This window comes from Hemiscyllium ocellatum, chromosome 4 (genome assembly GCF_020745735.1).
Source record: "Hemiscyllium ocellatum isolate sHemOce1 chromosome 4, sHemOce1.pat.X.cur, whole genome shotgun sequence".
Lineage (NCBI taxonomy): Eukaryota > Metazoa > Chordata > Chondrichthyes > Orectolobiformes > Hemiscylliidae > Hemiscyllium > Hemiscyllium ocellatum.
This window is the reverse complement of record NC_083404.1, coordinates 6900005-6912498: the sequence shown is the minus strand read 5'-3', so window position 1 is coordinate 6912498 and position 12494 is coordinate 6900005. Positions and strand designations below refer to the sequence as shown.

Genomic DNA, 12494 nt, shown 5'->3' with positions numbered 1-12494 from the left:
GATTGCTTATTTGCTATTGTACTGCACCTCTTATCCATGGGCTTCAAGGCTCAAAATATTTGACATTTAATATGTTTTTATTCTCTCTGAAAGGACTATGCTGCCTCGTTCTCCAAGCACTTCAATTCATCCCATGTAAGGTGCAGTTGGCACCTTCACATTAGTGGATTTTATATACTCTACTCCAGAGAACCACCAACAGGGAGAATGATAGCAATGACAGTTCAGTGAATTAATGTAGATAACGACATTTGCATCATGTTGACTCCTTTGGCATACACACATCATGCACAAAGGACTCCTGAGACGCAGTGGTAGCGTTCTGAGCAAGGAGACCTGGGTATAAGACCCACCTGATCCAGAAGTATGTCATAAAATCTCTGAAAAGGCTTATTAGAAACATCTACATACTTCACACAAAGGGCTCTTGTGATGCAATAGTAGTGTCCTGACCTCTAAACTAGGAGGCTTGGGCCAAGTCCCATCTGCTTCACAAGTGTGCAATAATATCACTGTACAGGTTGATTAGAACATGTCTAATACTTCACACACTCAATATACGTTCAAACTGAAAATCATCCCACATCCTGCTTTAAACAATCCTTGGAAGAATTTTTAATTTAACTTTGACACAAACATGAATAGTTGATTTGTAGTCTGGACACAAAAATCTGATATGTTTCCAAAGTGGCCAAGTAAGACAAGTTTTCATTTCAAAACAAAATTAACATAGGTGCAAGTATTCTTAACAATGATATTAGCTATAGTGAATGAGTATTTAAACGAATGATAATTATACAGAAATGTTTACCTGCTTTACTCTTCTAAAATGACTTTAGGTCTCCCAATATGAACTATCCTTTTTTTCCACACATAAAACTTCTAAGTCCCAAAGTTGTGAAACCCTGAGCTTATTCAAAGTCATGACATTTAAACTTTAATATTGTTAACATTGAACACTATAACCATCAAAGAAAGGTGAACTTTGAACTTGATCTTGACAATATGAAGAATCAGTGTGCCTACATTGACAAGGGGCAACACATTTGGATAATATGAGATTAGAAAGCATTGTAAATAGCTTTGTGAAGGATGAGTCATGTCTGACTAACCTAGGTTTTCTTTGAGGAGGACACTAATATGGGGGATAATGGAATGCCTATGCATATTACTTACTTACTGTCTCCAATCTCTCAACCTATTTCAGCCCATGCCATAAACTCATCTCCAATTCGCAGATGTTCGTTTTTACTGATTGAATCTTGTGCAGACGATTATCAATACACTTCACCTTTTCCTAAGAGGAAACTGGCTTTGTCACAACCCACCATATCCTACTAACTTCCGCAAAACCTGGAGAAATGTGAATCAGGAGCTAGATTTGAGACTTAAAGTTAATTTTACTTTTCACTTGCCACAAACTCATGCATTTTTGGAAGTTAAAATTTCCCTTATTATATCAGCCTGGACCACTCTAAAATCTACCAGCAATGTTTAAAGGGTCTACTGATAGAAGAATGCAAGATTACTTCCCATTTTTAATTTGAAAGCGCTATCTTTGAATAGAATAAGTCACTGCCTGGCTAATCACACATATTATGTGATTTTTGTCTTACCATTGAACCAATTACAGCATCTTCTCGTTGCATAGCTTTCTTTAGGTGGGTATCAGCATCAGCCAAAGCCCAGAAGTTGCACTGGATTGGAAAGGACATCTGCTGATCAATATCTTCTCCAAACTTCTTTCCAGAAATAAACACTGTGGTGTTCCTAGTCTCTAAAACTAATACATACACAAGAGACATTTTCAATGCAAAGTTCTGTTAAATACCAACTGCCTAATGCACATAGTAATGAGTATGCAGCATACCTGTGTGAAGTAAGTCAAGCTTGTCTTTTCTGTAAGAAAAAAGTTCTCCAATGTAGCAGATACCTCCCTTAGCCAATAAGGCAGAGCCAGCCTGAACTTTGGCAGTGCCAGTTCCATGTTCATCTTTTGACACTGTAGCAAACATTTCATATGATGGTAAATGTCGCACTCCACAAGGCACAAGGTTCAAACTATATGTTAACAGCCTACAAGAAGATGGAAAAATCTTCATGAAAACAGGCCCAGATAAATAACTGTAGAGATTTAGAAGGAGGTTTTATCCTCATAGTTAAGACTACATAAGGCATGAATGTCATCTGAAAATGGAAAGTATTTGATGCTAGCATACAGAGCTATGGGCAAAGTACTGGAAAATGAGATTAGAATTAATAGATGCTTGATGACCCACATTTAGGGCTGAAGAGTCTTTTATCACATTGTAAACATTCTACAACACTAGGTATTCTGGAAAATTCCGGTAGTGCCTTTATTTTAATAAGAAAAAAGACAAAAATCACATAAGTATAGACCAGTTAGCTTAACTTCTGTTATTGGGAAGATGTCATACTCTGTTGTAAAGGGTGTAATGACAGAGCATTTTGAAATATGATCAAGCAGAGTCAGTATGACTTCATGAGGGAAAAATCATGTCTGACAAATTTATTGGAATACTTTCAGGAGGGAACAAGCAAAATAGTTAAATGTGAAGCAGTGAAGGCAATATATGTTGGAGAGTCTAGGACAGAGGATATAATCTCAGAAGGTATTTGAAAAGGTACCACACATTAGGCTGCTTAATAAGACTCTGTGGTGTTGGATGTAGTAGATAAACAATGATAGAGGAGTGGCTAACAGAGAGTTGGGATAAGGAGAATATTTTAAAGATGGCAACCTTTAATTAGTAGAGGGGCATAGGGATTAGTGCTAGGACTGCAATTGTTAATACTATATATTCATGACTTGGTTGAGGAAAATGAATGTATTATTCCTGATGACATGAAAATAGGTGGAAGGATGACACAAAGAGTCTGCAGAGGATTTAGATAGGTTAAGCGAGTGCGCAAAAATCTGGCAGATTGAATATAATGTGGGAAAATGTGTGATGCTATGCATGTTGGCAGGAAGAATCAAGGACCTGAATATTATTTAAATGGAGAATATTATTTAAATGCAGAAAACTACAGAAAGATTTGGCAGTTATTGTTTAGGAATCACAAAGAACTAATACCCAAATTCAGCAGGTAATAGAGAAGACAAATGGAATGTTGGAAAGGGAATGACATATAAAAGTTAAGAAGTCAGACCACAGCTGGAATACTGTGGAAAGGTTGGAGTTCCTTATCTAAGGAAAGCAGTAGGAGCTACAATGTTGTTGCATTGAAGGCAGTCCAGAGAAGGCTGTTCTTGGATATTGAGGGATTATCTTATGAGAAGTTGAGTAGGTTAGGCCTGTACGGAATCAAGAAGAATGAGAGGCAATCTTATGGAAACATATAAGATTCTGAGGGACTAGATAGGCAACATATGGAGAAGTTGTTTCCCTTGTTGGAGAGTCAAGGACAGAGGACATAGTTTCAGAATAAGGGGTCGCACACAGAGATGACGAGAAATTTCTTCTCTCCCAGGGTAGTAAATCTGTGGAATTTTTCACTGCTCAGTGCTGCCAAGGTTGGACTGTTAAGCATACTCAAGACCAAGATGGACAGATTTTTAATCAACAAGAAAATTAACGGTTATAAGGAAAAGGAAAAGTCAAATTGAGGATTATCGGATCAGCCACTATTTCATTGAATGGTAAAACATTCAATGGGCTGAATGGCCTACTTCTGTTCCTACGTCTTATAGTCTTGTGTTTTTGGGCAGAACAGATATCACTGCACAGAAGGGGATAAGGTTAGCTTAGCTTTTCCCAAAGGCCGATCAACGTCTGGAGTAGGATGCCAAAAAAAGGTCTGAAAATTTATTCCTGATACATCCTTAAAATGGCATGTGATACCAAAGTTATCAAATAATTTAGAAGGTATTTTCTGGATATGAGTCTGAGGTAATAAAGAAGTCAGAGCTTGCCAATTGCCTAGGAAGGACTGTGAAGATTTCTTTTCCCAAGGACTCCGAAGCTTGCAGTAATCCGTTTTCTTGCCTTTCCTGCTATATGTAGGACTATGTATGAAAGATGACCTTTGGTCAGTCTTGATACATAAACCTGAATAAGTTGTTAAATTACTATTCACGCACCACTAACTTTAAAACAATGCATAAAACTGATTTAAGTCCTTTCCTCAAATAAAGCACTGAGTGAAGAGCAGACCAAGGGCAGATTCACATTCAATCGTTAATAATGGTGGACAATTAAACAACAAACTGGAGGAGAACTGTTTTTGACCATTCCTGATCTCAATGATGGTAAAGCCCAGCATATAAGTGCATAAGACAAAAGACAAAAGTGCAACCATCATCAGCCAGAAGCGTCAAGTAAGTAATTCATTTCAGCATCATCCTGAGGCCTCCAGCTTCACAGATGCCGGTCTTCAACCAGTTCAATTTATTCATCCTGCTATCAAGAAACACCGAATGTATTGGATGTAGCAAAAGCTTCACCACCAACAATATCTTAGATCTAGGGCTAAAGACTTGTGCTTTTGAACTAGGGCATGCCCTGGTTAAATTGTTCAGATATAGCTTCAACTCTGAAATTTGGCTGTTGAAAACTACTTAGAGTGTCCTATCCAAATACAATCTGGACAATTAGCACATTATCAACAACAAAAACAGAATTTGATGGAAAAGAACGGTAGGTTTGGCAGCATCAGTGAAGTGAAATCAAAGTTAACATTTTGGCTCTGGTGAGTCTTCCTCAGAACCCTTCCTTAGCACCTTTTCAAGCCACTTTCAAATGTCAGAAAGACAAATGTTGGCAAGGCTATTAAATTACACTTACTCACCAATAACTTGCCTGCATGTGCTCAGTTTGGGCTCCATCCGGGATACTTGGTTTCCAACTTTATTACAGCCTTAGATCAAACATGGCCAAAAGAGTTGAATCCAGAGTGACTGCCCTTGAGCAAAAGATTTCCAATGGTTGTGTTATACCTAACAGAAAGGAAGATGGTTCTAGTTGTTGGAAGTCAATCATCTTAGTGTCAGGATATCGCTGCATGAGTTCCTCAAGAGAATGTCCTGGATCTAATCATCTTCAGAAATGACCTCCCTTCCCTCATCAGGGAGGAGGGAGAGATGTTCATTGATGATTGTAGAATGTTAAGTTCCATTTGTTACTATACAGATAATGAAGCAGACCACTGCCACATGCAGTAAAATTTGGACAAAATTCAGGCTTGCATTAATGCCAGGTAATATTTGGATGAAACAAATGTCAATTAATGATTATCTCCAACAAGAATTTAACCATTCCCCCTTGACTTTCAATGGCATTATCATTGTTAAATACACAACCATAAAATGTTACATTTGACCAGAAACTACATTAACACTGAGCAGAATTTTAACTGTCTTGGAGAGTTAGGTTTAGATACAGACATGGTTATGATGTCCTGAAACACGGCGTTCGCTCAGAAACACAATATTATCCTGTAGCTTCCAAGTCTTTTCCATGTGTGTTTGCAGATGAGCAAAAATCACCGGTGGAATTGTCAATAAGCAATTAAAATAATTAAGCAATTATTTCAGGATTTGACTAGCGTTCTACCTTTAACAATCAGTGCACAGGTTCCATAAGCTATTTAGAACATCTCAATGTCAACTAGCCCAAAAACATGGTGGAGTGTGGCTTTTTCAGTAATATTGACAGACTATAAGACCTTCAGACAGGGAAACTGAATAGCTACAGCTATGCACAAGTGAATGCTCACAGCACTTTTTCTGAGAGTGTGCGATACAGCTTAAGAGGTGATTTAGATTTAGATTACTTTCACTGTGGAAACAGGCCCTTCAGCCCAACAAGTCCACACCGACCCTCCAAAGAGCAACCCACCCAGACCCATTCCTTTAAATTTACCTCTTCACCTAACACTACGGGCAATTTAGCATGGCCAATTCACCTAACTGCCACTCTTTCCAACTACTTTGAAGTCAGTTCATCTGTCTTTGACTTTGCTCACCTTCATCTGAACTTCTCTGCTGGCAGCCTTCAATGTGAGAGACAAAACAACTGCAAATGCTGGAGTCCAAGGTAGACAAGCAGGAGGCTGGAAGAACACAGCAAACCAGGCAGCATCAGAAGGTGGAGAAGTCAATGTTTTGAGTCCTGAAGAAAGGTTACAACTGATTTCTCCACCTCCTGATGCTTCCTGGCTTGCTGTGTTCTTCTAGTCTCCTGCTTGGCAGCCTTCCATGTGATGTGATAACAGCTTATTCAGCTCTACCAAGGTTCTCTCATGAAGGATAGGTAATGTAGGAAGATCAAAAGCAACAGGAGCAACAGCAGTTTAGCTCCTTTGTCACAAACTGTTCCACAGGGCAGAAGGGATGTGCATAAAGACCTAGCTCCAAGGAGGTAAAGCCCACAATTCAGGGCTCAAAGAATCATCTCTTTCAACATGTGCACTAATGCCTTTAGAGGTTCAGGTCTTCATGCTAAGTCATTGCTGATATTTGCAACCTCCTGGAACAAGACTTTCATTTCATTTAACCAGATGAGGATTACCTCCTTTCCTATACCTTCCTTGGAGTTCTGTGATGTTTTATCCACTGTGGAAGGATAACAGAGAGTTGTGAATGTAGACTATGTTGGGGAGGGAATTTTATTTTGTCACAGGTGTCCATGATGTATGGGTTAGGCAGTCTCTTGGAACTGATGACTTGGAGATGCCGGTGTTGGACTGGGGTGGACAACACCAGATTATAGTCCAACAGCTTTATTTGGAAGCACTAACTTTTAGAGCACTGCTCCTTCATCAGTTGGTTGTGGAGGTTAAGGTCATGCTGACAGAATTTATAGCCAAAGGAGTCCAGTGATTTGGGGATGTGATACAGAAAACAATATTAGATTGAAACTTTCAGCTTTTATAATGGGATATGCTGGTTTCTGTTCTTTGACATGTAAATCCCAGAACTTCTTTCAAAATTACATTCTCAAGATAGTTCCGCTATTTAAAGAATAGGTGTGAAGTCTGTCTGTATCCCAAAGATTTGGACATGCTGGTGTTGGACTGGAGTGTACAAAGTTAAAATTCACATAACAACAGGTTTAATTGGAAGCACTAGCTTTTGCAGCCCCGCTCCTTCATCAGGTGGTAGTGGAGTACAAATTATAAGACACAGGATTTATAGCAAAAGTTTACAGTGTGATGTAACTGAAGTTATACATCGAAAATACCTTGGTTGTTTGTTGAGCCTTTCATCTATTAGAGTGACCATGATAAGTTCACTTCTTTCATATGTAAATCTCAAAATTTTTTTAAAGAAGTTACATTCTCAGGTTAACTGGTGTCAACCAGATAATATGTTGAAGGTGTTAGCCCCCTGTGTTCCCTGTCTGTGTCATAATGTTTAGACTGATTCTAATCTAAAAAGTGTGCTAACAGAGTCTTACAGGGATTCATGCAGTTTTTGAGCAAAGTACAATGTAACTCTGCAAGTACAAATTCACCCCACAAACGTTTTTGTGCGTGTGTGTGTCTGTAGGAGTGTGTGTGAGTGTCTGTGTATATGTGTATCTGTGTGTATAGTGCAATGGTGGTCACCTATAGTGTGACATGAACCCAAGGTCCCGGTTGAGGCCCTCCCTATGGGTACGGAACTTAGCTATCAGCCTCTGCTCGCTGTTGCCTGTCCCGAAGTCCGCCTTGGAGGATGGTCACCCGAAGGTCCAAGGTTGAATATCCTGGACCGCTGAAGTGTTCCCCAACTGGGAGGGAATACTCTTGTCTGTTGATTGTTACGCGGTAGGTAAAAACAATGACTGCAGATGCTGGAAACCAGATTCTGCATTAGAGGTGCTGGAAAAGCACAGCAGTTCAGGCAGCATCCGAGGTGTAGTAAAATCGACATTTCAGGCAAAAGCCCTTCATCAGGAATTGTTGTGCAGTGCCCATTCACCCGTTGCTGTAGCCTTTGCTCAGTTTCCCCAATGTACCATGCCTCAGGGGTATCCTTGCCTGCAGTGTATAAGATAGAGAACATTGGCTGAGTCACATGAGTACCTGTCATGTACATGGTGGGAGGTGTCCCCACGTGTAATGGTGGTATCCATGTCCACATGCTGACCTGGTGTATAATGTTGGTTAGAGGTCCTGCGTAGAGAAAATGTCGTTGAGTACTGAGGCTGTTACCGTGATGCCACAATGATGGCATCATTAAACAAACAATCCAGGTCTTTTTCAATATATAATTTCAGTTATGTCACACTGTAAATGTTTGCTATAAATTCTGTATCTTATGATCTTATACTCCACAACCACCTGATGAAGGAACAGCGCTCTAAAAGCTAGTGCTTCCAAATAAACATGTTGGACTATAACCTGGTGTTGCGTGATTTTTAACTTTGAACACCCCTGTCTAACACCGGCACCTCCAAATCAGGAATTTTAATAGTAGTCATGTGCGGCTCTCCAAAGTAAGTAAACAGGAGAGGGACCGAAGTTAATGTTTAAATACAAATGCTCGGCTTCTTTGAACTCTTGGAACAACCATGCTTCCACAAGCTTTCCTTGTCATGTTAAGTGATTCCAAAGGGGTATCTACTACCTGCTTTTATCAGGCAGATAGCTGTGAAGTTAAAAATCACACAACACCAGGTTATGGTCCAACAGGTTTAATTAGAAGCATTAGCATTTGGCGTGCTGCTCTTTCATTAGGTGGACAACCAGTCAAATACCAGCATCTCCATATCATGAGTAGCTGTGAAGGTTACTACAGACCTAAATTGTTTTGCCTATTATTTTGTCCAGAGTGCTACCAGGGACATCTTGAAGATCTCACTGTCCCAGATACACACACACATAAGGCAGTTGGTGAATGGATAATTTGCCAGAGCTGAAAATCTCATAAACCTTATCTCTCCTCTCACCCACCCTTTGCTGCCAAAGTACGTATGCAGGTGGATTGACTCTCTGTATTCCACCTGGCCATAGGTGCCATCAATTGCACAATGCGCAGCTAATGTACAATCGCAGAAAGGGGTTTCTAAGCGTGTGCCAAATTCCCTGGGAGTTATTATGATGGATTCATATTGCATCAGTCTAACATTTCAAATGTTTTATTTCTGTGAAACAGATTTAAGGGATGGCTTTTAGGAGAGATGGAATACAGGTCATTCTATTATAATGCACATTTCATCAACACGAATTCACTGTAACGCGATTGACAAATTGGGGATATTGTTTCTAAAATGCAAACTATTAAAACATGTGTTGGCTGTAATGCGATTACATCACCAACACTTTATGCGCTGTTTCTAAAGTGCGATTTTTCTATAATGTGGGGTTGCACAAGAACGCAATCATTGCGTTATTGAAGAACTGACTGTATATGTCTCTTCAAACATGGCATGAAAACTCTGAGAAATCTTGACAGTGGAGTGCAGACATGCTACAACGAGAGCTTCAAGTCCATTTTGTGTAACAGAATAATTCACTGGAATGTTTAACAAGGGCCTTGAGTGCTTGGTGGTACTCATGTTCAGTACACACCATTGAAGTGCCCAGAATAATAGCGATCTGTTATATTCTGGGAAGGTTCACCTCAGTGTAAAAGGCAAGAAATGAAATCTTGCAATCAAGTCTAACACCAGGTCAATCTTGCCACCCCAAGAGCTCTCTTGTCATTCATCTAAACAAAACACAAAGAACCTTACAACACAGGAACAGGCCCTTCGGCCCTCCAAGCCTGTGCCGATCTAGATCCTCTATCTAAACCTGCAGGCTATTTTCTAAGGATCTGTATCTCTTTGCTCCCTGCCCATGCATGTTTCTGGCTAGATATATCTTAAATGATGCTATCGTTCCTGCCCCTAGCACCTCCACTGGTAACACATTGCAGGCACCCACTATCCTTTGTGTGAAGAACTTTCCATGTACAGGTGTATCTCCACTAAACTTTTCCCCTCTCACTTTGAACTCATGACCCCTTGTCAATGGACATCCATCCAGTTAAATTCAGCAGGTGTTTTCATTCATGAAACAAGTGAAAAGGGATGTTGGCATTCAAAACACTAATAAGCAAAGGCATGGAAGGGTAAATTAATCAATAACCATTATGTGACATTATTAAGAAAAGGAATCTTAACAATGCAGTATTTTGTTACCATCTTATGCATATCCTGGATGTAGTTGAATTTTTCTTATATACATACATGAAGCATCCCATGAAGCACTCAGTCGGAATAATTCCTCATTTGACTGCTCAGGTGCTTTTGGTCTATGCCATCTGCATTTTGAACCCCTGAAAAACTCTATCTGCAATTGTGCAGGAGGAGAGAAGTGCGGTTGCATGTTGAATATCGGTTGTGAGTCTGGAAGGGGTTTGGAGACCAGGAGTAAATTGGGAATGTAGTTTCCACATCTATGCTCCCTTTTTCTATCATCCATATCTGGACCATGAACAGATCATCTTACTGTGGAACAATTTCACAATAATCAATAGCACATTACAATGCTTAGAAATCCAGTTTTAAGGCAGCAGCCAGGTTTTCACCCAATCTAACATGGATTTAGTTCTGGCCTGCATGGATTCATTTGACAGTTCAGCTTTAAACTGCATGGAATTGGCTACTGTCTCCATTGTTGACTGTCTCTGAATTTCATTTATTAACAACCAAAGTGAATACCTTCATCCTCTCCACTGTTGTGAAAAGTGTCTTTTGCACTTCTGTCAGTATTCAACCAAGTTGCTAACACTTTTTTTTAGCATTCTCCTTTTTAAAAACAGTGCCTGGGTTTCAGCATCTCTGTCCAACTCAGCACCTGTTGGTGTGAATTATGCTTCAAACAAGACTCTCAATGATTGTCCTTACCACCCATCAGAGTCTGTTTGTTCTGACTGGTGAGATATAAATCACCACATGAAAACTCAACTAAGTGTCAAAGTAATCTAGTGTTGTTCATCTTTTGAAGGAATGATGTCCTTTAAAGAATCATCCTCATGGGTGCTTTGCAATATTTGCAGCACATGAGACCATGGAAGATAAAGGAAGATATGATTTTGATGTGACGTTTTATAATCTTGGCAATTACTGCACTTAGCCTGTTTGGTTCAGTAATTGTTTTAAATCAAGTTAGTATATATGTCAGAGATATTTCTAATTTTATCAATGGCTATTTGTGAGCTTCCTGTCTATCTCTGATCAACAAAGATGTCTAGAATAGTGGCATCAGCAATGGTGGCATTGGAAAGGTAGGCAGTGTTCAGGCTCCTGGGCACATCTGCTCCAGGCAGCTACTTCCTCTCTTCTTTCCTACCCTTTTGGTTTACTTCCTTTTCTTTGTCATCTTCCTGTCAGTGGTGGTAGAGGTGAGCATGGCCAACCCACCTAACGTGCACATCTTTGAACTGTCGGAAGAAACCTGAATTCCTAGAAGAAAATAATGCAGACACTGGGAGAACAGGAAACACCACATAGACAGTTGCCCATGGTGCTGTGAGGTAGCAGTGCTAACCACTGAGCCACCATAACACCTTCTCCAGCCTTTCCTTATAACTCAAACCCTCCAGGCTTGGCAAAATCATGATAAATCTTTTCTGAACCCTCTTCAATTTATTAATATCCTTCCATAGCAGGGTGACCAGAACTGTGCACAGTACTCCAAAAGTGGCCTCACCAACATCCTCTACAACCTCAACATGACATAAGTAAGCTGCAGAAGTAAGAGGTTTCAATTCATGAGGCACCCACCATGTGTACAAGGGGAAGAAAAAGATGCCCTATGAGATGGACTCCACTAAAACTAAACTGGGACCAGTATTCTGACAAGTTCAAGTAACAGGTACATAGATGTTTAAACTCATAGGAGATAGGTATGGAATTAAGTTGAATGTTTCCTTTTTTTAAGACGAAAGAGAAAAGTCAAGGCTGTAGAGCAGAGTGATGGCTTGGGTGGATTGAGCAGGGTATGGCAGGAAAAGGCAGATTTCAATGAAGGTGTTAATATTAAGGTTAAGTCATGGGAAAATAGTGAGTTAAAAAGAAGGCAAAATATTTGAAGACATGTAGCATTCATACCACGAAAGATTAATTAATGGGATAAATAATTTGAAATAGCAACCGTTACCAGGACATGGTTACAACATGTGCAAGTGTGCAAACCAAAACTTCGGGACATTTGATTTTTAGAACAGATAAACAAAATGGAAAGACTGTAATGATGAAGAATCTTTGCCTAGAAAAATCAGAGTATAGTACAGCATGGGCAGAGCTAAGAAATATCAAGCCATAACACATTAGTTGGAGTAATTTATGGACCCTAATCGTAGTTAGTATGTTCCACATAGTATAAATACAGGGTTATGAAATAAAGATAATGCAATCATTGTATAAATAGCTCAAACCAGATTGATGAAAAGCAGATTGGAGGAGTTCGTGGACTGGCATTCAAGACAGCTTTCTAGAATAATGAGTAGAATCTTGTAGACTTAGTTCCTGCTGAAACAATGGGGCTATTTTTCAGGT

General features: G+C 39.6%; 1 protein-coding gene across 1 annotated transcript in view; it reads right to left on the bottom strand.

The window, feature by feature from the left end:
- Positions 1 to 12494, bottom strand: part of mcmdc2 (minichromosome maintenance domain containing 2) — a 77470-nt gene that overhangs the window by 36164 nt on the left and 28812 nt on the right. The window contains exons 9-10 of the mRNA XM_060824100.1: positions 1871 to 2076; positions 1617 to 1783 (exon numbers count right to left, since the gene is read on the bottom strand). Coding sequence (XP_060680083.1) covers positions 1617 to 1783; positions 1871 to 2076 — 373 coding nt within the window. The remainder of the gene's footprint in view (positions 1 to 1616; positions 1784 to 1870; positions 2077 to 12494) is intronic.